This window comes from Pongo pygmaeus, chromosome 5 (genome assembly GCF_028885625.2).
Source record: "Pongo pygmaeus isolate AG05252 chromosome 5, NHGRI_mPonPyg2-v2.0_pri, whole genome shotgun sequence".
NCBI classification, from domain to species: Eukaryota; Metazoa; Chordata; class Mammalia; order Primates; family Hominidae; genus Pongo; species Pongo pygmaeus.
Window position 1 is genome coordinate 158,735,221 of NC_072378.2, and position 27,323 is coordinate 158,762,543.

General features: G+C 42.4%; 2 protein-coding genes across 9 annotated transcripts in view; one reads left to right on the top strand and one right to left on the bottom strand.

Moving 5' to 3' along the window:
- Window positions 1-3,489, bottom strand: part of SERAC1 (serine active site containing 1) — a 57,701-nt gene extending 54,212 nt beyond the window's left edge. For 2 of the 6 annotated variants that reach the window (XM_054491667.2, XM_063666774.1), the window contains exon 1: window positions 3,337-3,478. The gene's annotated coding sequence lies outside the window, so the exon portion shown is untranslated. Of the gene's footprint in view, window positions 1-3,336 lie in introns of all 6 variants that reach the window. The other 4 variants (XM_054491666.2, XM_054491668.2, XM_063666772.1 and 1 more) reach the window with 4 other exon arrangements.
- On the top strand, window positions 3,488-27,323 carry GTF2H5 (general transcription factor IIH subunit 5). 3 transcript variants are annotated; one of them, XM_054491669.2, is made up of 3 exons: window positions 3,488-3,590; window positions 5,278-5,346; window positions 26,876-27,323. In XM_054491669.2, the coding sequence occupies exons 2-3, from the start codon at window positions 5,312-5,314 to the stop codon at window positions 27,054-27,056; spliced, it is 216 nt and encodes a 71-aa protein (XP_054347644.1). In that variant the 5' UTR covers window positions 3,488-3,590; window positions 5,278-5,311; the 3' UTR covers window positions 27,057-27,323. The 3 variants fall into 3 exon arrangements, with proteins under 3 accessions (XP_054347644.1, XP_054347645.1, XP_063522846.1); XM_054491670.2 differs by having other exon boundaries at window positions 3,585-3,822; XM_063666776.1 differs by lacking the exon at window positions 3,488-3,590 and adding an exon at window positions 4,060-4,202.

The window sequence follows — 27,323 nt, forward strand, 5'->3', positions numbered from 1 at the left end:
TCTTTCTAGTTAACTATGGGCACTTACTAAGAATTGGCTAATGAAATATGAGTGGATGTGTCATGTGCAATTTCTGAAAAGTGTCCTTAAAAAGAAGGGTATGTGCCTTTCTTCCTCCTTCCCTCCTCCCTCTTGCTAGAATGAGCAACTGACAGTTTGAATTAAAGCAGTCATCTTACCATGAAGCATCTTATTAAGGACGGTAGAGCAGCCAGATAGAAGAATCCAAGTCCCTGATGATTACAGAGCTGCCATAAAAGCATGGCTGCCTACCTTTGCAATTACATACATATTTAAGCCAGTATTATCTTGTTTTCTGTGTAATACAGCTGATTCCAACACATCATAGTTTTTTTTTTTTTTTTTTTGAGACAGAGTCTGGCTCTGTCGCCCAGGCTGGAGTGCAGTGGCGCGATCTCGGCTCACCGCAAACTCCGTCTCCCGGGTTCACGCCATTCTCCTGCCTCAGCCTCCCGAGTAGCTGGGACTACAGGCGGCTGCCACCACGCCCGGCTATTTTTTTGAATTTTTAGTAGAGACGGGGTTTCACCGTGTTAGCCAGGATGGTCTCGATCTCCTGACCTCGTGATCCGCCCGCCTCGGCCTACCAAAGTGCTGGGACTACAGGCGTAAGCCACCGCGCCTGGCCCAGTTCTTAATATCTATATGCCAGTGATCTCAGAGTACCTCTAGCTACGATCTTTCCTGACCTATCTATCCAACAGCTATTGGAACATTTCCACTTGGATGTCCAATAGGCCTTTCATACTTAACTGTCCAAAACAGAATTCTTTACTTTTTCTCCCCAAACTCTTCCTCCACAAATCTTCTGCATCACCATCCACCAAATGGTCAATGCTTTTTGACTGTAAATGGTAAATGACCTACCTCTTAACTCAAGCAAAAAAACAGATGTTGCCCTTGATTCCTTTTCCCCTTACTCTACATCTAAACCACGCATAGTTGCTCTTCTCTACCATCAAAGCATACCCCAAAATCCATCCATTTTTCTCTGTATTCTCCGCTACACTCTTGTCTAGTTCAAGCCAACATCATCTCTCATTTGGAGTAATAAAATGACACCTCAAAGGTGCTTTTTGTAACTTAAGAAATCCTTCTCAGAGACATTTAAAAAAAAAAGTTCTGGAGATAGACAGTAGTGCTGGTTGCACAATGTGAATGTCACTGAACCCAACAACTCAACATGGTTAACATGATAAATCTTATGTGTAACAAGATTTAACAAAGCAAACAAAAAAGAAATCTTTCCTAGAGACAATGGTCTCTTATATTCCTTTCCAAATACCTTGCAGCTGTGCCATTCACATTTAGGTCTTTATCTGGAAACTGTTGTCAATAGTTTGAAAGCAAGAATCTAATCCTGTCTGTATTCCATAACAATGCCAGATATCTCACCAACCATATATTTCATCATCCTTTATTGAATAGTCTATGCTTTCCCCCTGCTTTGCAATACCACTTAGTGGTATACTAAACTCCCATATGTAAATAGGTATGTTTCTAGTGTCTCTAATCTGTTCCATGAATCTACTTCTCTATCCCTGAATCAATATCATACCATCTTAATAATTACAACTTTATATTAAGCTTTGGTATCTGATAGGGAGAGACCTTATTTTTCTTCTTCTTCAAAATTGACTTCACTATTCTTGGTCCTCTGCCTTTCCATATAAATTTTAAGTTCAGCATGTCAAGTTCCATAAAACAATATGGTGATTTTAATTGGCATTACACTGAATTCGTAGAACTGAGGAAAACTGACATCTTTTTGTTGAGTCTTTCCATCTATTAATACGGTATATCTCACCATTTACTTGGGTCATCTTTTGTGTTCCAACAGAGCCTTACAATTTTCTGTCTAAAGGACTACACAGCTTTAGGTTCATCTATTTCTAGGTACCTTTAGTTTTGAATGCCATTATGAATAGTGTCTTTTTATTATTAAAACTCCTAGTTAATTGTTACTGGTATACAGAAGTTTTTAAATGCAGAAATTAAGGCCATTTCTGACATCCCCCTGGCCAAAATAACCCCTCTAGTCACTCTTTATCACATCACCAAATGGTACTTATTCCTTAACTGATTTCAGAGTCTCTCTGCTCCCACCAAAATTAGTTACCTGTTCACCATTGTATCCCAAGCGTCTAGAATAATAGCTGACACACATCAAATGCACAAAAATGGAACTGATGAGATCAAGGAAGAGAATGTATGCAAGATGAAAAACAAGCAAATAAAAGATACTCGGGAAGAAGAAGACTTGGAGGCAATTTTTTTATTTTAAAGAGAGTGCAACAATATGGAAATCACCAGTTGGAAAAGATTTGAGGGATAGAAAGAGGGAACTAAATGGAAGAGCTGGGTTCCTTAGCGATCACATGAACACACACGATGTTAAAAAAAAAAAAAAAAAAAAGGCAGCATGAGGTCGGGCGCGGTGGCTCACACCTGTAATCCCAGCACTGTGGGAGGCCGAGGTGGGGGATCACCTGATGTCAGGTATTCCAGACCAGCCTGGCCAACATGGACAAACCCCGTCTCTACTAAAAATACGAAAATCAGCCGGGCGTGGTAGCGCACGCCTGTAATCCCAGTTACTAGGGAGAATGAGGCAGGATAATTGCTTGAACCCAGGGGACGGAGGTTGCAGTGAGCCCATATCGCGCCACTGCACTCCAGCCTGGCAGACAGACCGAGACTCCATCACATAAAAAAAAAAAAAGGCAGCATGAGCTTAATTCGGGAAGCACAATTTAACCTAAGGAACAGAAAACAAGAATCTCATATCTCAACTAGTAAAAATAATGAGAGTGTTCCTTTAGACTACAGAACAGATTTGGGGAAAGGGACTAACTTTAGAACCTTCTGGGGTCTTTCACTTTAAAATGACCGTTGCCGAGTTTAGAGCTCTCTCAGCATTCAATCTATTCCATCTCAGGGGTTAGAGAGGCAGCAGGAAGCGGTGGTCTGGAAGGCTCAGAAGTGACTGATGAGGCCCTTTCCTCCTCCTCCTCCTCCTCCTCCTTATCTCTCCGTGACTACCGAGCCCGGGAAGACGCACCAGCAGGTGCACTCCCCGAGGCCTCGACAGCAGCCAGAGAAAGGCAGCGACCGGGAAAGACGAGTCAGGCTCGCGACCACCAGAGAGAGGCCCTCACGCCCAGCCGAGCGTCAGCTGGTCGGTCCGGTCCGCGCGCCTGATGGCGGTGCTCGGCCGTGCCCGGCCCCTGCCCTCCCCACTCTCCGCTCCCCACCGCGCCCAGCTGCGCCGACGCCCCCGTCCGTCCCCACACCAGCCCGGCCTTCACGTCCTACCTGCCGGCAGGCGGACTCAGCCCGTGCCCAACTGCTCGCCGGACCGCGTTGTCTGGGCAGCCCTCCTCTTTCCGCGGCTCCCGGCCGGGGATCTCCACCCGGCTGCGGGCGGCTCGTGACCCCACCCCCTCGGCCCGGCGGGCCCGCCTCCTGCCGGCTGGCTCCACCCACAACAGCGTCCCTAGCGCGATGACGTATCGGCGCAGGCGCACTCTGCCGGCAACGCCGAGGCGCTTCTGCATCTGAGGGTCGAGGTGTGTGGCGGGCATCCGAGCGGCTGAGGGAAGTTGGATGTGGGAACACTGAGGGGTCCCAAAGAAAGGGGAGAGGAAGAGAAAAGCCCCAGAAGCCTGTCTACCGGGTGCTGGGGGCACAGGGCGGTGTCCCCCACTCTCTCCGGGCCCTTCTTGGCGGGGCCGCACGGCAGTCCCGCACTCGTTTAATCGTGGGTTTCCTGTGGGGCTAGGGCTCGCCCTGCGCCCAGGTGTAAGTGGAAGTTAATTAAATGGGCGGATGCTGAGTGGTTTGTTTCCAGCCCAGGTCCGCACGGGACGGGACGTGATTTATTTAGTGAAGGGGCACAAGATCTGGAGATCTGGCTTGCACTTTTTTCCTTTGGCCAGGAACTAGGGCTTAATTTCTTCCTTTGGTCTCCTCACCTGTAAAATGAGGTGGCTGAGGCCAGGCGCGGTGGCTCACGCCTGCAATCCCAGCACATTGGGAGGCCGAGGCGGGCGAATCACTGGAGGCCAGGAGTTCGAGACCAGCCTGGCCAACAAGGTGAAACCCCGTCTCCACTAAAAATACAATAAATTGGCCTGGCGCGGTGGCTCACACCTGTAGTCCCAGAACTTTGGGAGGCCGAGGTAGGTGGATCATTTGAGATCAGGAGTTCGAGACCAGCCTGGCCAACATGGTGAAACCCTGCCTCTACTAAAAATACAAAAATGAGCCTGGTGTGGTGGCGGGCGCCTGTAGTCCCAGCCGCTTGGGAGGCTGAGGCAGGAGAATCGCTTGAGTCCGGGAGGCAGAGGTTGCAGTAAGTCGATATCACGACACTGCGCTCCAGCCTGGGCAACAGAGTGAGACTGTCTCAAAGTGTGTGTGTGTGTGTGTGTATATTATAATATATAATACATATATATTATATATAAAATATATATATTATATATTATATAAAATATATATAATTATATATTATATAAAATATATAATTATATATTATATATAAAATATATATTATATATAAAATATATAATATTATATATAAAATATATAATATTATATATAAAATATATAATTATATATATTATATATACACACATGCACGATACAACACAATAAATTAGCTGGGCTTAGCGCATGCCTGTAGTCCCAGCTACTCGGGAAGCTGAGGTGGGAGGATCGCTTGAATCCAGGAGGCAAGAGGTTGCAGTGAGCAGAGATCGCGCCACTGCACTACAGCCTGGGCGGCAGAGCCAGACCCTGTCTCAATAAAATAAAATATAAACTAAAAGGAGGTGGTTGGGCTCACTGTATAATTTTTGAAGCACCTTTCAGAACTATCTTCTTTGATTCCTGTCTCCCAGGATCTTACCCTTTGTCATTCTCCTGAATGGGAAAAGAAATCCTTTGAATAATGGACGGTTTATACCTGGGTTGGGCACACTGGTGTAGAGTTAGGCCGCTTGCTTCTATTAGGGCTAATTGACCTTGGGTAGAATTGGTTGGCAAGTAAGATGTGGCATTAATATTCCAAGTAGACTTATTTTAATTTTGTTAAAAAATCAGAATGTCTCTTTTCTTAATGTTAACTGTCTTTCATAGACTTAACTGTTAAATATTGACATTTAATTATTTTGCCTCGTTTCAGAGGCAGATCCCCAAAGTATATGAAAGTTAATGATTTTTAATTTGATGTTACCTTACTCTTTTTGTTAGCATTCTTCAGGTCATCTGAACCTTCTGAGAAAACATGGTCAACGTCTTGAAAGGAGTGCTTATAGAATGGTTAGTAGTTTTGATACTTCATGAGTTTTAAGTTTAAATATTGAATCTTGACTTTTATGTATGTCTTTTCTAAAACCCTGTTGTTTTTAAGATATGAATGAAATCAAGTCTTTCGCTTTTAACAAGTGGCACAGATTTTGTTGCAAAGTTCCTGGTGCCAGATCTCGGTCCCTCTCTTGAATTGATGGGACTGGCATGATCAGAGGCAGCATATTTGTTAGATGAGTCGTCTTTAGAGAAACAGTGTTTGCATTCTCCTCAAACATGACTAGAATTTTAGGGCCTGAAAGAGTTCAGGAACTTGCTTAAGTCTTTACCATTACAAACTGTGGACTTTAAAAAAGAGAAAAACAACAGAGCCAAATGGAGAAGGTTTCTTAAATTCCTTTAGGTACATTCCAGAGGAGAAACTAAAAACCATAAATGGGCAGAGTTGAGTTCCTCAAAGCAATCCAGTGTCCAGGAACCCTAGGAACCCTGCTCTGTGGACACTCCCATTGTCTGAAAATACTACTGTTTACCTTTCGGTGCCTCTAATATGAGCCAGTGCATGGATAATGATACTGTTTACTGTAACAGCAAGGCTGAGGAGGAGCAAGACCAAACCCTAGGACACTGCCAACATTTAGAACAGCACTAGCCAATAGAAATCTAATGCAAGCCACAGATATAGTCTTACATTTTTTCTAGCCACGTTAAAAGTAACGTAAAATGAAACAAGTGAAGTTAATATCTTTTGTTTAACCCTGTCTATGCAAAACACTATGCTTTGAACACGTACTAAGTCTTCAAAAAAATCTTCATCTTCAAAGTCGAATGGATATTTTAATTTTACAGCACATCTCACAGACTAGCCGTGTTTCAAAGACTCTGTAGTGACCTGACTAGTGGGCTACCTTATGCATAGTGCAGATGTGGAGTTTTGATACAGGAGACACCAACAAAGGCAACTAAGAAGAAAATAGCCAGTGAGGCTGGAGGGAGGATCAAGCCAAAGGAGGAAGTGTTTTGTAGGGATGAGCGGCTATGTTGGGCACTGATTGAGAACTGGCATGAGATGAAGACTGGAGTTTTGATGGGAGCCATTTGAATGGAGTGGTGGGGAGATGCCAGATTGGAGTACTGTGAAAAAGGAAAGGGAGGTGAGGAGGTGGAGATGGAGACTTTGGAGAAGTTTTACTGTGATCATGAGCAATCTCATAGAGGACTGGATTGGTAGCTGAGGAAGGACATGGTGAGGCGCTCAGGTTCTTGCTATTTTTATTTTAATGTGAAAGACTAGAATGTACGTTGATGAGAGTAAACTACTGCGGGGGAGAGGTATTCACTTGGAAAAGCAAAGGGGGTGGGATCTGGACCCCAGAAGTTCTAAACACACTGTTCTGTTGTCTTTTGAAGACTCTAGGTTTGATGTACTTATTTTCCTATTAATTTGTCATAACGTAAACATTTTCCTCGTTGGCCTTTAGTGTTATTTTTAAATACAGAGGATACACATACACAGAGTGTCAGCTATCACTTTTTTTCCCTCTTGTTTCTTCCAATTCTAAGTTTAATCTGCACCCCTGGGTTTGTTAAATATTCACTTCTCTCTTGTGAGGGTTTTGTGTTTTTCTTGGTGTTTTAGATTCATTCATCTAGAATTTATTGGGAGGAGTGGCATAGGTTTGTTAAATATTCACTTCTCTCGTGGGGATTTTGTGTTTTTCTTGGTGTGTTAGAGTCATTCATCTAGAATTTATTCGGAGGAGAGGCATATTATTAGATGAGGATCTAAATTAGCTTTTTTTTTTTTTTTTTTTTTTTTGACACAGAGTCTTGCTCTGTTGCCAGGCTGGAGTGCAGTGGCGCGATCTTGGCTCCCGGATTCAAGCGATACTGCTGCCTCAGCTGCCCGAGTAGCTGGGATTACAAGCACACACCACCACGCCCGGCTAATTTTATTTTTGTATTTTTAGTAGAGACGGGGTTTCACCATGTTGGCCAGGCTGGTCTCGATCTCTTGACCTCATGATCCGCCTGCCTCGGCCTCCCAAAGTGCTGGGATTACAGGCATGAACCACTGCACCCAGCCTAGCTTCTTTTTTGTTTTGGGTGTTTTTGTCTGTTCGTTTTGCCAAATAGCTAGTTCTCCACCATTGTTTCCTTTCTTAATGATGCTTGATGCCTCCTTAATCACATAATTTTACTCCCCTTGCTATTCTCTTTCATCCCTTCCCACATTCATCTCTTTTGTTGCCTATTATAGAATAACCTTGAAATAATTTAGTCTGTTTCCAAAATAATCCTTTTGGCATATTGGTTGGAATTGCATTAAACCTACGTTTTAATTTGAAAAAAAAAGATGACTGGATTGCATCTTAAAGAACAAAACTCTGGGGAGACTCTGAAGTCTCAGTTCCTGGTTTGCTGTCCCGTATCTGACCTCTGAATTCTGCCTGGTCTCTCTAATGACTGTCCATCACCTTGCACTTTAGGGTAATCCCCAGACTAGCAGCAATAGCATCATCTGGAGCTTGTTAGAAATGCAAAATCTCAGACCTCATCCTAAATCTACTAAATCAGAATTGTGCATACAAAGAATCTTGTTAAGATGCGTTTAAATTTTGAGAAGCAATAATACTGTTAATCAGCTTCAGTTTAATAATGTTTCCCTGTGGAGAAGTGTTTTGCACCAGGACTATTAAATTTTGTTTTGCAGGTACGTACCATCCTTGCAAAACTAATTTTTCCCTTTGAAGTGAATTCTAAAGTGTAGTCTGCACAATTTTTCAAAAGGGTAACTCTGTCTTCCCAAAAACACAAGTCTTCCGAAAAGATTTTGGGCCTAAGAAATAACAGATTCCCAAAGGAAAGGGTATGGCCAGTGCTAGTGGATTCCCCTCCACAGTTAGATACAGATGTTAGGATGGTAACTGGAAAAGTCCTTCAGTTTCCCTCATGTCCATATTTGATGCCAAGGAGAAGCCTGTTAATAATACGATTATCAGTGTAAGTCTGTTTATTACTTCATAATATCCATGGATTGTATGAAGCATTTAGGTGTATTGGAGTATGGAATTTGATAGGTCTGGAGTTTACAGGCAGACCACTCAAGGATCTTCTACAGCTGTTGCAGGTGAATACCAAAATTGAGGCTCAGCCCTGGAGGCCAAGTTGGTTTTTGGCTTCACGCAGGAAAGAATTCAAGAATGAGCCACAGAGTAAAGTGGAAGCAAGTTTATTAAAAATGAGGGAATAGAAGGGTGGCTACCCCATAGGCAGTGTGGGTGGGGAGGGTGGGCAGCAGGCGGGCCTGCTAACTGGCTATTTTATGGCCATTTCTTGAGTATATGTTAAACAAGGGTGGATTATTCGTGAGTTTTCTGGAAAAGAGACAGGGATTCTGTGGAACCAGGAGTCCCCAGTCCAGACCATACAGGGTAACTTCTAGATATTGCCATGGCATTTGTAAACTGTCATGGTGCTGGTGGGGGTGGTTTTTAGCGTGCGCATGCATTATGATTTGTGTATGATAGTGGTGAAGGTTGCTTTTGTCGCCATCTTGGTTCTGGCTGGTTTCTTTACTGTATCCTCGCTTATCAGTGGGGTCTTCTGACCTGTTGTTTACTGGCTCTCCTGTCTTGGAAACTAGTCGTGCTGAATTCCTATCTCACAGCTGCTTCCACTGTCCCAGGAATCTCTCCAAATTCCAGTCCCATCATTGTATTAATATAAGCTGATGTGTAATAGCTTATGTAGTGCTGATCCACATATATCTTAGATTGGCTTCACTTAACTGCCATATTTAAACTCCATTTCTGTCAGTTACGTTTAACTGATTTTGAGTCTGCAGAGATTTGCTAAAGAAGTAAACCAAATTATGATGATGGCCATTTATTCTCACCTTCAGTGAATTGAAAAATCAGGGCACTTGGATATAGTTATAATCTTAACTCCCAAGGGCTTATCAAATACTAAAATTGAAGGCTATAAAAAAAGTTTTATGTTTATAAATTTGCACTTTTATGTCAAAACTGAAAGGTTGGTGAAAATTTCCTCTTTGTTGGGATCCACCATCAATTGCCAGGCTCACACTAAGTATTCTCCCAAATCTAGCCACCAAGCAATTACCAAAGCAAGCAACACATGACCACAGTATGTCTGTGTCCAGTTCCAGATGCTGGAGCAGACCTCTGGTATAACAGTTGCCACAGTTGGTTTGGCAAGTGCTTCAGCAAAGATTTGTTGCCAAGGTGCAAATTCCAACCAGTTTACATCACAATAGCAAAGAATCTGGAGAAATATGTATTATTAAACCACACTTATCCTTATGAGTTTGGCTTCTAAACCTATATTGTTTATGAGAAGCGAAGTAAGAAGTATGGCAAAACCAGTCTAACCATTGTTCTGTTTTTTTCTCAGCATGTATAAATCTTTTCTCAGCCTTTGTTTCTTAGTAGGGCCATGTTCACTGAAGTTTTCCAGGCACCCAAAACAGTGCCTGAGATGTGTATATATATATTTTATATATGTATATACACACACACACACACACACACACACACACACACACACACACATACACATATACATATATAGATATGGCTTAGTAAATATTTGTTTACTGAATGAATTTTGTTAACAGAATTGAGTCCAGGTTTGTGATCTCAGCCAAAATCCCAAATTTGTTAATGTTCCTTTAGAGCCTCTCTATTCCTACAGTGAGATTCACAGTGAATAAGATGAGATTCTTGATAAATTAAAGTTTTAGTTTGAAACAGGTGTGTATACTAGGCCTCCTTTTAGCATGTTATATATCAAAATAGCTTATAAATGAGGAGGCTGTTGTGTTCCAGTCATAGCTGTTAAAAAGCAAGCACCCCACCAAGCTGCTGATGGAAGTGTAATCCCAAGAAACAACTGAAAGCAACTTGTGATGGGTGTTTTGTGCTTTTATATCCTTTAACACAATAACTCCGTTTCTATAAGTTTATCTTTAGAAAATCGCTGGGTGCAGTGGCTCACGCCTGTAATCCCAACACTTCAGGAGGCCGAGGCGGGTGGATGGCTTGAGGTCAGGAGTTTGAAACCAGCCTGGCCAACGTGGTGAAACCCTGTCTCTACTAAAAATACAAAAATTAGCCGGGCGTGGTGGTGGATGCCTGTAATCCCAGCTACTGGGGAGGCTGAGGCAGGAGAATCAGTTGAACCCAAGAGGCAGAGGTTGCAGTGAGCCAAGATCGTGCCACTGCACTCCAGCCTGAGCAACAGTGAGACTCCATTTCAAAAAAAAAAAAAAGTTTTAGGAAATGATCAGAACTGCCGATAAAAATGTATGTATTTAATGTGCTAGAAAAAGAAATTTGTTGATTGTGGCATATTTAAATCGAATAATATAGCTGTTAAAATATTCGCAGACATTTTAAGTGATTCAGGGAAATGACATTGCACAATGATGTTAAGTGAAAACACCTGGCTTCCTGTACGAACACTGTTTTCCATGTGACATGTGCTGTAGTAAGCACTTGCTAATATTAATTTAGTTTTCACAACAGCCCTTTGAGGTAGGTGCTGTCATCTCCATTTCTGGATGTACAAGGTGAGATACAGGGAAATTAATCAATTGCTCAGTTACACAGCTATTGTTAAACCGGGATTTTAAATCCCGGTATTCTGGCCCCAGAGCCCACCCAGGCTACTAAACTTTACATATACTATCTCTCCATTATAAAACTAAGTATAATATTGTGTTTGCTTTTTTTTTTTTTTTTTTTTTTTGAAACGGAGTCTCACTGTCACCCAGCTGGAGTGCAGTGGCACAATCTTGGCTCACTGCAGCCACTGCCACGTGGTTTCAAACGATTCTCCTGCTTCAGCCTCCCAAGTAGCTGGGATTACAGGTGCCTGCCACCATGCCTGGCTAATTTTTGAAGTTTTAGTAGAGACAGGGTTTCACTATCTTGGCCAGGCTGGTCTTGAACTCCTGACCTCGTAATCCACCCACCTCGGCTTCCCAAAATGCTGGGATTACAGGTGTGAGCCATCGCGCCCAGTCTATGTTTGCTTTTTAAAAGGATATATGTATGTCTTAGAATTATACCATATATATTCACAGGTTAATGGTTTTGTAATTGAAATAGTAAATTGCCGAGACCAGCTCGGTCTGGGAGACCCTAACCCAGCGGCGCTAGAGGAATTAAAGACAGACACACAGAAATATAGAGGTGTGGGGTGAGAAATCAGGGGTCTCACAGCCTTCGGAGCCGAGAGCCCAAACAGAGATTTACCCACTTATTTGTTAACAGCAAGCCAGTGATAAGCATTGTTTCTATAAATTATAGATTACCTAAAAGTATTCCTTATGGGAAACAAAGGGATGGGCCAAAATAAAGGGATGGGTTTGGCTAGTTATCTGCAGCAGGAGCATGTCCTTAAGGCACAGATCACTCACGCTATTGTTTGTGGTTTAAGAACGCCTTTAAGCGGTTTTCCGCCCTGGGTGGGCCAGGTGTTCCTTGCCCTCATTTCAGTAAACCCACAACCTTCCAGCATGGGTGTCATGGCCATCACAAGCATGTCACAGTGCTGCAGAGATTTTGTTTATGGCTAGTTTTGGGGCCAGTTTGTGGCCAGATTTTGGGGTGCCTGTTCCCAACAGTAGATCATTTGATAGGGATAGAATTAATTGTAATTTAAACCTCTTTGCCTATATCCTCTCACATGGTCTTGGCATTTTAATTGCTCATTTGAGTACCTACTATGAGCAAGATGTTTTAGAAATATTCTCTAGTCCATCAACTTTGCAGTGTAGCTATGGTACTAACATTGCTGTTACAGATCACAGGCTCTTTGGCTCCCTATATAATAAAAATTAACACAGAGCTACACAGTTTTCCCAGATGAGGCTTTTATTTCAGCGTTTATCCACAAGTGCAAGGGAGACAGTACAGTAGTAAGAACTCTGCAGCTGACTCCCAAAAAAGTTGATAGGGACTTTTCGATTAGGCAAAGCGTGGGAATTGACATCGGGGATAAGGTATGCAGGCTGGGCTGGGTAAAGCACATGAAGAGTACAGTATGTGGTCAGCATCTGTGGTTGCAGTGGTTATCATACTTTAAGTTCTGGGTTAAATGTGCAGAACGTACAGTTTTGTTACATAGGTATACGTGTGCCATGGTAGTTTGCTGCACCCATCAACCCGTCACCTACACTAGGTATTTCTCCTAATGTTATCCCTCCCCTAGCCCCCCTACACCCCACAGGCCCCGGTGTGTGATGATCCCCTCCCTGTGTCCATGTGTTCTCATTGTTCACCCCCCCACTTATGAGCGAGAACATGTGGTGTTTGGTTTTCTGATCTTGTGATAGTTTGCTGAAAATGATGGTTTCCAGCTTCATCCATGTCCTTACAAAGGACATGAACTCATCCTTTTTTATGGCTGCATAGTATTCCATGGTGTGTATGTGCCACATTTTCTTAATCCAGTCTATCATTGATGGACATTTGGGTTGGTTCCAAGTCTTAGCTATTGTGAATAGTGCCACAATAAACATACGTGTGCATGTGTCTTTATCATAGAATGATTTATAATCCTTTGGGAATATGCCCAGTAATGGGATTGCTGGGTCAAATGGTATTTCTAGTTCTAGATCCTTGAGGAATCGCCACACTGTCTTCCACAATGGTTGAACTCCCACCAACACTGTAAAAGCATTCCTGGCTGGGTGTGGTGGCTCACGCCTGTAATCCCAGCACTTTGGGAGGCCGAGACAGGCGGATCACGAGGTCAGGAGATCGAGACCATCCTGACTAACACGGTGAAACCCCATCTCTACTAAAAATACAAAAAAAAAATTAGCCAGGTGTGGTGGCAAGCGCCTATAGTCCCAGCTACTCGGGAGGCTGAGGCAGGAGAATGGCGTGAACCCGGGAGGCGGAGCTTGCAGTGAGCCGAGATTGTGCCACTGCACTCCAGCCTGGGAGACAGAGCGAGACTCCGTCTCAAAAAAAAAAAAAAAAAAAGCATTCTTATTTTTCCACAACCTCTCCAGCATCTGTTGTTTCCTGACTTTTTAATGATTGCGATTCTAACTGGTGTGAGATGGTATCTCATTGTGGTTTGATTTGCATTACTCTAATGACCAGTGATGATGAGCATTTTTCTATATGTCTGTTGGCTGCATAGATGTCTTCTTTTCAGAAGTGTCTGTTCATATCCTTTGCCCATTTTCTGAAGTGGTTGTTTGCTTTTTTCTTGTAAATTTGTTTAAGTTCTTTGTAGATTCTGGATATTAGCCCTTTGTCAGACAGGTAGATTGCAAAAATGTTCTCCCATTCTGTAGGTTGCCTGTTCACTCTGATGATAGTTTCTTTTGCTGTGCAGAAGCTCTTTAGTGTAATTAGATCCCACTTGTCAATATTGGCTTTTGTTGCCATTGCTTTTCATGTTTTAAACATGAAGTCTTTGCCCATGCCTGTGTCCTGAATGGTATTGCCCAGGTTTTCTTCTAGGATTTTTATGGTCCTAGGTGTGTTTAAGTCTTTGATCCATCTTGAGTTGATTTTTGTATAAGGTGTAAGGAAAGGGTCCAGTTTCAGTTTTCTGCGTATGGCTAGCCAGTTTTCCCGACACCATTTATTAAATAGGGAATCTTTTCCCTATTGCTTGTGTGTGTCAGGTTTGTCAAAGATCAGATGGTGGTAGATGTGTGGTGTTATTTCTGAGGCCTCCGTTTTGTTCCATTAGTCTATATATCTGTTTTGGTACCAGTACCATGCTGTTTTGGTTACTGTAGCCTTGTAGTATAGTTTGAAGTCAGGTAGCGTGATGCCTCTATCTTTGTTCTTCTTGCCCAGGATTGTCTTGGCTATGTGGGCTCTTTTTTGGTTTCATATGAAGTTTAAAGTAGTTTTTTCCAATTCAATGAAGAAAGTTGGTGGTAGCTTGATGGGGATAGCATTGAATCTATAAATTACTTTGGGCAGTAATGCCATTTTCATGATATTGATTCTTCCTATCCATGAGCATGGAATGTTTTTCCCTTTGTGTCCTCTCTTATTTCCTTGAGCAGTGGTTTGTAGTTCTTGAAGAGGTCATTCACATCCCATGTTAAGTTGTATTCCTAGGTGTTTTATTCTTTTAGTAGCAGTTGTGAATAGGAGTTCACTCATGATTTGGCTCTCTGTTTGTCTGTTATTGGTGTATAGGAATGCTTGTGATTTTTGCACATTGATTTTGTATCCTGAAACTTTGCTGAAGTTGCTTATCAGCTTAAGATTTTGGGTTGAGATGATGGGGTTTTCTAAATATACAATCATGTCATCTGCAAACAGAGACGATTTGACTTCCTCTCTTCCTATCTGAATACCCTTTATTGCTTTCTCTTGCCTGATTGCCCTGGCCAGAACTTCCAATACTATGTGGAATAGGAGTGGTGAGAGAGGGCATCCTTGTCTTGTGCCGGTTTTCAAAGGGAATGCTTCCAGTTTTTGCCCATACAGTATGATATTGGCTGTGGGTTTGTCATAAATAGCTCTTATTATGAGATAATAAGAGATACATTCCATCTATACGTAGTTTATGGAGGGTTTTTCGCATGAAAGTCTGTTGAATTTTGTCGAAGGCCTTTTCTGCATCTTTTGAGATAATCATGTGGTTTTTGTCATTGGTTCTGTTTATGTGATGGATTACGTTTATTGATTTGCGTATGTTGAACCAGGCTTGCATCCCAGGGATGAAGCCAACTTGATCGTGGTGGATAAGCTTTTTGATGTGCTGCTGGATTCGGTTTGCCAGTATTTCATTGAAGATTTTCGCATAGATGTTCATCAGGGATATTGGCCTAAAATTCTCTTTTTTTGTTGTGTTTCTGCCAGGGTTTGGTATCAGGACAATGCTGGCCTCAAAATGAGTTAGGGAGGATTCCCTCTTTTTCTGTTGATCGGAATAGTTTCAGAAGGAATGGTACCAGCTCCACTTTGTACCTCTGGTAGAATTTGGCTGTGAATCCATCTGGTCCTGGACTTTTTTTGGTTGGTAGGCTATTAATTATTGCCTCAATTCCAGAATCTGCTGTTGATCTATTCAGAGATTCAACTTCTTCCTGGTTGAGACTTGGGAGGGTGTATGGTCCAGGAATTTGGCCATTTCTTCTACATTTTCTAGTTTATTTGCATAGAGGTGTTTATAGTATTCTCTGATGGTAGTTTATATTTCTGGGGGATCGGGTTGATATCCCCTTTATCATTTTTTATTGTGTCTGTTTGATTTTTCTCTCTTTCTTCTTTATTAGTCTTGCTAGCAGTCTATGTATTTTGTTGATCTTTTCAAAAAACCAGCTCCGGGATTCATTGATTTTTTTTTTTTTTTTTTTTTTTGAAGGGTTTTTTTGTCTCTATCTCCTTCAGTTCTGCTCTGAACTTAGTTATTTCTTGTCTTCTGCTAGGTTTTGAATTTGTTTGCTCTTGCTTCTCTAGTTCTTTTAATTTGATATTAGGGTGTCGATTTTAGATCTCTCCTGCTTTCTCTTGTGGGCATTTAGTGCTATGAATTTCCCTCTACACGCTGCTTTAAATATGTCCCAGAGATTCTGGTACGTTGTATCTTTGTTCTCATTGGTTTCGAAGAACATCTTTATTTCTGTGTTAATTTTGTTATTTACCCAGTAGTCATTCAGGAGCAGGTTGTTCAGTTTCCATGTAGTTGTGTGGTTTTGAGTGGATTCTTAGTCCTGAGTTCTAATTTGATTGCACTGTGATCTGAGAGACAGTTTGTTGTGATTTCTGTTCTTTTACATTTGCTGAGGAATGTTTTACTTCCAATTATATGGTCAATTTTAGAATAAGTGTGATGTGATGCTGAGAAGAATGTATGTTCTGTTGATTTGGGTTGGGGAGTTCTGTAGATGTCTGTTAGGTCCACTTGGTCCAGAGCTGAGTTCAAGTCCTGGATATCCTTGTTCGTTTTCTGTCTTGTTGATCTGTCTAATATTGACGGTGGGGTATTAAAGTCTCCCATTATTATTGCGTGGGAGTCTAATTCTCTTTGTAGGTCTCTAAGAACTTGCTTTATGAATCTGGGTCCTCCTGTATTGGGTGCATATACATTTAGGTTAGTTAGCTCTTCTTGTTGAATTGATCCCTTTACCATTATGTAATGGCCTTCTTTGTCTCTTTTGATCTTTGTTGATTTAAAGTCTGTTTTTAATCAGAGACCAGGATTGCAACCCCTGCTTTTTTTTTTTTTTTTGCTTTACATTTGCTTGGTAGATCTTCCTCCATCCCTTTATTTTGGGCCTATGCGTGTCTTTGCACATGAGCTGGGTCTCCTGAATACAGCACACCAATGGGTCTTGACTCTATCCTATTTGGCAGTCTGTGTCTTTCAATTGGGGCATTTAGCCCATTTAGATTTAAGGTTAATATTGTTATGTGTGAATTTGATCCTGTCATTACGAGGCTAGCTGGTTATTTCGCCCATTAATTGAGGCAGTTTCTTCCTAGCATCAATGGTCTTTACAATTTGGCATGTTTTTGCAGTGGCTGGTACCAGTTGTTCCTTTCCATGTTTAGTGCTTCCTTCAGGAGCTCTTGTAAGACAGGCCTGATGGTAACAAAATCTCTCAGTATTTGCTTGTCTGTAGAGGATTTTATTTCTCCTTCACTTATGAAGCTTAGTTTGGCTGGATATGAAATTCTGGGTTGAAAATTCTTTTCTTTAAGAATATTGAATATTGGCCCCCACTCTCTTCTGGCTTGTAGGGTTTATGCTGAGAGATCCGCTGTTAGTCTGATGGGCTTCCCTTTGTGAGTAACCTGACCTTTCTCTCTGACTGCCGTTAACATTTTTTCCTTCATTTCAACCTTGGTGAATCTGACAATTATGTGTCTTGGGGTTGCTCTTCTTGAGGATTATCTTTGTGGTGTTCTCTGTATTTCCCGAATTTCAATGTTTGCCTGCCTTGCTAGGTTGGGGAAGTTCTCCTGGATAATATCCTGAAGAGTGTTTTCCAACTTGGTTCCATTCTCCCCATCACTTTCAGATACACCAATCAAACGTAGATTTGGTCTTTTCACATAGTCCCATATTTCTTGGAGGATTTGTTCATTTCTTTTCACTCTTTTTCCTCTCATCTTGTCTTCTCGCTTTATTTCATTAATTTGATCTTCAATCAATGATATCCTTTCTTCCACTTGATCAAATCGGCTATTGAAGTTTGTATGTGTTTCACGAAGTTCTCGTACTGTGATTTTCAGCACCATCAGGTCATTTAAGCTCTTCTCTACACTGGTTATTCTAGTTAACCATTCGTCCAACCTTTTTTCAAGATTTTTAGCTTCCTTGCGATGGGTTAGAACATCCTCCTTTAACTCACGGAAGTTTGTTATTACCGACCTTCTGAAGCCTACTTCTGTCATCTCGTCAAACTCATTCTCCATCCAGTTTTCTTCCCTTGCTGGTGAGGAGTTGTGTTCCTTTGGAAGAGAAGAGGCGTTCTGGTTTTTGGAATTTTCAGCCTTTCTGCTCTGGTTTCTCCCCATCTTTGTGATTTTATCTACCTTTGGTCTTTGATGTTGGTGACCTACGGATGGGGTTTTGGTGTGGATGTCCTTTTTGGTGATGTTGATGCTACTCCTTTCTGTTTGTTAGTTTTCCTTCTAATAGACAGGACCCTCAGCTGCAGGTCTGTTGGAGTTTGCTGGAGGTCCACTCCAGACCCTGTTTGCCTGGGTATCACCAGCAGAGGCTGCAGAACAGTAAATATTGCTACCTGATCCTTCTTCTGGAAGCTTCGTCGTAGAGGGGCACCTGCCTGTATGAGGTGTCTGTCAGCCCCTACTGGGAGGTGTCTCCCAGTCAGGCTACATGGGGGTCAGGGACCCACTTGAAGAGGCAGTCTGTCCATTATCGGAGCTCAAATGCCGTGCTGGGAGAACCACTGCTCTCTTCAGAGCTGTCAGGCAGGGACGTTTAAGTCTGGAGAAGCTGTGTGCTGCCTTTTGTTCAGATATGCCCTGCCTTCAGAGGTGGAATCTAGAGAGGCAGTAGGCCTTGCTGAGGTGCAGTGGACTCTGCCCAGTTTGAGCTTCCCTGCTGCTTTGTTTACACTGTGAGCATGGAACCGCCTACTCAAGCCTCAGCAATGGTGGACGCCCCTCCCCCCACCAAGCTCCGGTGTCCCAAGTCAATCTCAGACACTGCGCTAGCAGGAAACAAGTCTCCGTGGGCGTGGGACCCACCGAGCCAGGCACAGGAGGGAATCTCCTGATCCGCTGGTTGCGAAGACAGTGGGAAAAGTGCAGCATTTGGGCTGGAGTGTACCACTCCTCCAGGTATAGTCACTCACAGCTTCCCTTGGCTAGGAAAGGGAAATCCCTCGACCCCTTGCACTTCCCGGGTGAGGCGATGCCCCACCCTGCTTCGGCTCTCCCTCCATGGGCTGCACCCACTGTCCAGCCAGTCCCAATGAGATGAACCAGGTACCTCAGTTGGAAATGCAGAAATCACCTGTCTTCTGTGTCGATCTTGCTGGGAGCTGTACACCAGAGCTATTCCTATTTGGCCATCTTGGAAGTGACTCTGTTGTTCAGCTTTATTTTCCAAGGTGGGACACTCCACAACCTTCGTTTGATACTTAGATTTCCTAAGTAAAAGGCATGGTTAAACATAAGAGCACAGAAGAATGGCTATTTTCTTTGTATAACTAAAGCCTTGGGGTTAGCGGGTACATCACCAGCAAGGTAGTGGTTTGGGTTTTCTGATCAGTGGGACAAGAGAAGGAAAAAAAAAAAGGAAAAACATGTGAAGGAGGAGCCGCATCAAATTCCTGTTCTCGTTTCTAGTTGGGAGCCTGAGAAATTGAGAGGTTGAGTAACTTTATACATTGTACATATTTTGGTTGGCGGAGCTGGGGTCTGGGGCTAGGCTTTCTGGGTCCAGTACTCTCTTTAGACTTTTGTGTCTTTGTAACAGTAAAACTTCTATTATATGTTTTCTTGGGAAAATGGTAGCTGTGTTTCTGGTTAACTTAATGTCTCCTATGGTGTCTCTTCTCTTAAGACCCTACTCATGTACCAAATTGTTATTGAGCACGTATAATGTTCTGGGCTCTAATCTAGACACCCATATCTCAGATTGAACAAAACCCAGACTCAGAAAACACTTTGGAAAATGCTTTTAAAGGGGAAATAAACCTAATTATAAACAAAGCCATTTCACGTTCAATAACAAATTTTCTAAGACAGTCTACTCCCAGGACATATGGAATTTATGGAGTAATACTTAAAAATTTTTGAAGTCATATCTGTTGGCCAGTTATTATCGAGAAAGATAGTTTACCATTGACTAAGCCAAGATTGTTCTGATGGATTGTCAATGCTGACAGCTTTGACCAGACTATTTTACAGCTCACTGCATCATCCTGGTTACCATTATACCATTACCATGGTGTAATCCTTTTCAGAGTCATACTTTATGGGAGCTATAATAAGCTGCTTTAGAAGAAGGTTTCATGACATCTGCCCTTCACATTTCCAGGGCAAAGATGTTTCTTTTCTGTACAATAGCCTTGATCCTGGGACTTCAAGTATGTATATATGCACTTGGCTTTGGGTTTTGTTTTTTTTTCTGCTACCCTCCATATAGAAGTGGAATGGCTCTGTGTTCAGATAGGAATATTCCAGGCTCTTTGTGTTTCATGACAAAATGTCCCATAAACTTTGAGTGTCTTTTTTTTTTTTTTAATAATTAAAGAGACTTTTTAAATCATTACATGTTATCTTTACTTCAGGTGCATGCTTGAGAATTTAATGTCAAATTGTCTTTCAAAAGCTTGAGGCGTGCCAGGCACGGTGGCACACGCCTGTAATCCCAACACTGGGAGGCCGAGGCTGGAGGATCACCCGAGCCCAGGAGTTCAAGACCAGCCTGGGCAATGTGGCGAAAGCCCATTTCTACAAAAAATACAAAAATTAGCCAGGCATGGTAGCGTGCGCCTGTAGACCCAGTTACTCAGGAGGCTGAGGTGGGAAGATTACCTCATCCCTAGGAGGTTGAGGCTGCAGTGAATTGAGATTGTGCCACTGCACTCCAGCCTAGGCAACAGAGTGAGGCCCTGTCTCAAAAAAAAAAAAAAAAAGTTTGCAGCGATTGATATTAAAGAGTTATTTCAGTATTCATTGGCTAGTCACTCCTCTAAGCTGTCTCATTTGTCAGTTAGCGTATTTCCCCAAGTGTGGGGAATACCATTAGTGTTCAAGATGATTTGAAGAACATACATTTTGGGGGAGTAGAATAGAAAAATAGGCCAGGCTCAGTGGCTCACAACTGTAATCCCAACAGTTTTGGAGGCCGAGGCAGGTGGGTTGCTTGAGTCCAGGAGTGCTACATAACAGAACCCTATCTCTACAAAAGAATACAAAAAAATATCTGGGTGCAGTGACACGTGCCTGTAGTCCCAGCTACTGGGGAGGCTGAGGTGGGAGAATCATCTGAGCCTAGGAGGTCAAGGCTGCAGTGAGCCGTGATGGCGCCTACTGCCCTCCAGCCTGGGTGACAGTGAGACTCTGTCTCAAAAAAATAAAGAGAACAAAAAAATTTTTTATATGACCAGTTTAATTTACTTGAGAAGAGGAAACTGACACATCAAACTCTTGGTTTTATACCAGATGAAAAGTTAGTTGATTTAAAGGCAATTTAAAGAAAAATGTTAAGTGATTTGCAACGGAGATGTTACAAGAGATGGCTAAAATAGCAAGGGTGGTATACAAATGGCAAACAGTTTGAAAGCACTGGTGTGATGATTCAGCACAGATATGAGTCCTGAGGTGCTTCTTGGTTTTAGTGGTTTAGCTCTGACTTCATTAAGATGATGTAAATTTATTCCATTTAGAAAATTCCCAAAGATATTAGTCTTCGTAACCACTTAACTCTTGCTACCTTTAATACCTGTTAGTAGTAGCCAGTTACTGAGAATAAATTGGTGTCATCTGAATGTACTGAGCTCAAACTGTAACAAGTTAATATATCACATGCAGATAGCGATGTTTTAATGTCCAATTTGTCTTTTATTACTGTGTTACATTTGGACCCAAAGTTTATTTTAAAGGGCTAACACAAAACAACTGTTCATCCTGTAAATCAAAAAGTATCTGAGATAAGTCTCAATCAATTTTGAAGTTTATTTTGCCAAGGTTAAGGACATGCCCATGACATATCCTCAGAAGGTCCAGACAACTTGTGCCCAAGGTGTTTGGGCTACAGCTTGGCTTTACACATTTTAGGGAGACAAAATATCAATCAATACATGTAAGATGTACATTGGTTCAGTCTGGAAAGGCAGGACAACTCAAAGCAAGGGGAATGGGGGGCGGGCTTCCCGGTCATAGGTAGATTCAAAGATTTTCTTATTGGCAGTTGATTGAAGGAGTTATTATCTAAAGACCTGGAATCAATAGAAAGGAATGTGTGGGTTAAGGTAAGGAGCTGTGGAGACCAAGGTTTTGTCATGCAGATGAAGTCTGCAGGTAGCAGGCTTCAGAGTTGTTTTTGTTTTGTTTTGTGTTTTGTTTTGTTTTCTTCTTATTAGACGAAGTCTCGCTCTTGTCTCCCAGGCTAGAGTGCAATGGTGTGATCTCGGCCCACTACACCCTTCACCTCCCAGGTTCAAGCGATTCTCCTTCCTCAGCCTCCTGAGTAGGTAGGATTACAAACACCTGCCACCACGCCCAGCTAATTTTTGTATTTTTTGTAGAGACGGGGTTTCATCATGTTGGCCAGGCTGGTCTTGAACTCCTGACCTCAGGTGATCCACCCACCTCGGCCTCCCAAAGTTCTGGGATTACAGATGTGAGCCACCACACCTGGCCCAGAGCTCTTATCAGACCTAAAAAGGTGCCAGATTCCCCTGGATCAGGGAAAAGACCTGGAAAGGAATGAGGATTCTCTACAGAGTCAATTATCCCCACAAGAGACAGCTTTGCAGGACCATCTCAAAATATGTCAAAGAAACATATTTTGGTGTAAAATACAATTTCTTCCAGGGCCTGCCATCTGCTGTGTGATGCCTTACAAAAGTCAGGCTGGAATTTGGTGTTTTATTGCTACAAAAAGTCTGTTACCTGGGTCTTAAGATCTCAGTTTTTTTGTTTGTTTGTTTGTTTGTTTGTAATGGGGTCTCGCTTTGTTGCACAGGCTGGAGTCCAGTGGCGCGATCTTGGCTCACTGCAAGCTCTGCCTCCCAGGTTCATGCCATTCTCCTGCCTCAGCCTCCCGAGTAGCTGGGACTACAGGTGCCTGCCACCACACCCAGCTAATTTTTGTATTTTTAGTAGAGATGGGGTTTCACCGTGTTATCCAGGATGGTCTTGATTTCCTGACCTCGTGATCCGCCTGCCTCAGCCTCCCAAAGTGCTGGGATTACAGGCGTGAGCCACCGCGCCCGGCCAAGATCTCTGTTTTAATGTTAATACTGGTCAGCTATGCCTGAATTCAAAGGGTAGTGGGTATGAGGCATGCTCAACCCCCATTCCCATCATGGCCTGAACTAGTTTTTCAGGTTAACTTTGGAATGCCCTTAGCCAAGGGGAGGGTCCACCAGTCAGTTGGCAGATAGGGGGTGGGGTGCTTAGAACTGTATTTTTAGTTTACAATCCCATTGTGTAAAGTGTATCCTTAGAAACCTCTATGATTTTTATAGAATATATTGAGGTATTTGTGGGGCCTGGAGAGTGAAGTGGGCACCACGGTCATATGAGTCCTCCCTTGTCCCTTGTTTGCAAGGAAAGCTTAATTGTAGAGCACTGAAGTCCAGGTTTTTGTCTGACTCTCCCCTCCCCAGCCATCATACCTGTCTACTGTTGAATTACTCTCCTTTTATTCTCCCCACCAGTCCCTTGCCTTCTACCTTTATTTGTATGTGCAAGGAAGATTTGAGGGAAACAACTAAATTTTTAAAGAGTCTGAGTAGAAAAACAATGGTTTTCGAGAAACTGAAACTTTGGTTTCTCTGTCCTATAGGCCTCCTCATTTTCCTTTCTGCGATATCATCAGGAAGCACCCTGTTTAACCTGCTTCATCAACCCCAGGTTCCTTCTAGAATTGCTCTTCAAGCTTTTTTCTATTTTATGTTTACACCTGTGCTCTTTGTCAATAATTAGTCAATTATTTACCTCTGAAATTTCTCAGTGTACAGTGTGTTACTGTTCTAGAAAATCTTTTCATTTAAATTCTTATTCTGTATAATAGTCAAATTAGGGAATTGCTGAAAATGTGAAGTTTAACATTTTTTTGTATCTTCTTAAACCTGTGACCATTATGCTCTGTTTGTAAAATACCCCATTCATCCTCCTGTCGCCAGCTGTTGTTGCCATTCAGTTGCATGTCAGTGTCATCCCGGAGATCGTCATTCTCATGATGCCTTATGTGCCGATTTTTCCTTTTTTTCAGTCACCCAATAAACCACAGACTCCCAAGCTATCTCTTGCGCTTTCATGATCTATGGCCCTGTTCACCATCTCCTACCCACCACCCTCCCCCACCTACCCACCCCAATCCTTTCCACTTTGCCTTCTGGGACATAGTGAGATGGCAGCAGCAGGATGCGCCGTAGCCTCAGCCTCTTCTCTGAACTTTCCTTTTTCTTTCCCCACCCACCTTTTCCTTTTTTGCTGTGACAAAACCTGACTTTCTCCTGAGCTCACTGCTTCTCCCACCACCTTATCAGGTGGTGCCTTTTTTCTCTAGAAAGGCACCCTCTTGTACCATTGGGCCAGGAAACAGGATCAGTACCTTGCTTATTATTGCCACTTCCAGAAATTCTCCCTCCCTCTTCCATAGAAACCCCCAGTTATCAATCCCAGATCATCAGAGTGGACTACCCACCAACCCTCCTCTTTATAATCATCTACAGACACCCCAATCTGTCCTGAAGGTTTTCCCTTGAAAAAACTATCTTCAGTAGCTCTTCTCTCAAATCCTTAGTGATGTTAGTATCCGTGTGGGTAGTCCTTTAGATACCCTGTTCTCCCAGTTCCCTGACCTCCTCTTCCACTGAGCTTATCCTCTACCTCATCACAGCCACTCATTCACATAGTTGTAGCTAGACCTGTCCTTCCTTACCCTCATGCCAGCTCTTCAGTCTCATTTCAGGCATCCAACTCTGACCACCACCTCCTCTTTCCAGTTCACTCCCTCTCATACCTCACTCCATCATTTCTTCAACTTCGCCAGACCTATGGTCTGTTGATATTCCCGTCTGTTCAGAGTCCCACACCTCTTTCTAGCTTCCAGTCTACCTTTCTGGTCGTTGTAGCAAAATTTCTCAGTAAAGAGAAGACTTGGTTCTCTTCACTGTCTCTAATTTCTTTCCTCCCATATGAAACCCACTCCAGTCATGCTTTCCCTGTTATGACTCCACCAAAACTGCTATTGTCAAGGTCCAGTGACTTTCTGAATCCAGGGGTCAATTTTCAGGAAGCCTTTGACAGAGTTGATCACTCCCACTTCCTGAGTAGCCTTTGTTCACATCGCTTTCAGGACTCTTTGGGTTTTCTTTCTACCTCAGTGGTCACTTCTTACTCAGCTTCTTCACTCGGGGGCCAGTAGGCATCTCAAAACATAACATCAAAAACTAAACCTTTTTTTTTTTAATAGAGTCAGGGTCTCACTGTGCTGTCCAGGCTAGTCTCTTAACTCCTGACCTCAAGCAATCCTCCAGCCTAGGCCTCTCGAAGTGCTGGGATTACAGCATGAGCCACCATGCCCACCCTAAAACCAAACTTGATCTTACCTGCAGATCTTACACATTCCTCTTTATCTCAGTAAAAATCTCCTCCAGTCTTCCATTTGCTCAGACCAAAAATCTTGGAGTTTCCTTGTTCCTCTTTCTCAAAGCTCATGTCCAGTATTAGCAAATTATGTTGGTTTTATGTCAGTATATATCTAGAATTCAACCACTTCTCATCACCTCCACTATTACCACCTACATCAAAATCATCATCTCTTGCCTGGATGTCACCTCATGGGTCCCCTGCTTCCATCCTTGCCTCTGCCACTCCCAGTCTTTTCTCAACCCAGCAGCCAATATGATCCTTACAGTTAAAATTTAAGTCAGTTTGTAAGTTAAATCATGTCACTTGGTAAAAGCCAAAGTCCCCCAAATCAGTTCTGAGGCTCATACTCATCTAGGGATAGAAGTAAATCCTGTGTTAGCATCAGTTAATACCTGTGCTTGTACTTAAACCTTATTTTTCCTTGTTTTCAGTAAATTATAGTGACATCTTTTGGATTAAATTGTTACCTTTACAATTGATATTGACATTTCTCAAGACACCAAAAGATTACATGAGATTTTTTTCTCAAGAATTGCAAAAATCTGTGGTGCAGCTTGACATTTTTATATTCATTTTTTGCTAAACACATTGTGTATTAGATCTAAAGAGTATCCTTTGTCATGATTCAAGGTTTTTGTGAAAGAGACATTTTGCTGTAAATCTGTACTACCCACGAAGAAATTGTATCCCTCTTTTCCCTTATGACTATCCTATTCTTTCCAAACCAAAAACCACAAGTTAATAAAATTGAATTTGGACCTCTTTCCTTGAGTACCTATTACAAGCCAAGCACTGTCCTTGACATTATCTCCTTTAATTTCCGTAAACAATTCTGTTATGTAGCTTCACTTTTGAGGTTGGGAACAGAGGCTCTGGGAGATTAAGTACGTATTCTATTCAAGGTCACACAAGTAAGTGATGAAGCTGGGGTTGAATCCAGGTATGACTCTTGCTATACACCCTGCCTGACCAAAGTGACTGTTTAACTGGTTTTGTAAGTTAATTTGTCACTGCTAAGACATTGAACACCTACTGGTTCCTTAGATGTAATGGGCATAGACAAGGAAGAAATTCAGTGTTTAAATCAGTTAAGAAAGCTGTGATTCTAGGCCCTACTAACTGCAAAGCTTTCAATATTCTTTTATTTTTTCCACTTAGTGACAAATTATTCTTTAAAAATCTTGCCATTGGCCTCTGCCTCTTCAACTTTACACTAATAGTTCTTTTTTTTTTTTTTTTGATACAGAGTCTCACTCTGTCGCCCAGGCTGGAGTCCAATGGCGCGATCTTGGCTCACTGCAAGCTCCGCCTCCCAGGTTCACACCATTCTCCTGCCTCAGCCTCCCAAGTAGCTGGGACTACAGGCGCCCGCCACCACGCCCGGCTAATTTTTTATATTTTTAGTAGAGACGGGGTTTCACCGTGTTAGCCAGGATGGTCTCGATCTCCTGACCTCGTGATCCGCCCGCCTTGGCCTCCCAAAGTGCTGGGATCACAGGCGTGAGCCACCGCACCCGGCCAACTTACACTAATAGTTCTAAAATGAAGCCATGTCTATAAATTGTTAACACTTGAGGCAGAGAGGAATTGAGGGATTGAGTAACAGAACTTTAAAAATCATTCTAAAAATTCTACATGTTCACATTTAATTGCTCAAGTCTCTGTCGTGTGATTTGACAGCAAGCTGTCTTACAATCATGTGTTTGTCTTTACAGTGATCCTGCCATGAAGCAGTTTCTGCTGTACTTGGATGAGTCCAATGCCCTGGGGAAGAAGTTCATCATTCAAGACATTGATGACACTCACGTCTTTGTAATAGCAGAATTGGTTAATGTCCTCCAGGAGCGAGTGGGTGAATTAATGGACCAAAATGCTTTTTCCCTTACCCAGAAATGAAAATACTCAATATGGACCATTTAGGAATTATAAGCAGCAAATGTGAAAGACTTGCCACTTGATATCTTAGGTGACTGATTAGACATAGAGGGTTGTTTTAGGAGCATGCCACGGGAAAGACTGAGGGATCATGATCATTTGTTCAGAAAAAAGCCCCTGAACTGATTTTGTTATACCATAGAATTTAAAAAAAAAAAAAAAAAAAAAAGCTTTAACAGTTGGCTGTAATTTGGCTTTTATTATCCTTTATTAAAATACAAATGTCAA

Coding starts and splice junctions, on each gene's coding strand:
- GTF2H5 (XM_054491669.2), top strand. CDS start 5,312: ATGGTCAACGTCTTGAAAGGAGTGCTTATAGAATG. Junction 5,347..26,875: donor AAAGGAGTGCTTATAGAATG/GTTAGTAGTTTT, acceptor TTGTCTTTACAG/TGATCCTGCCATGAAGCAGT.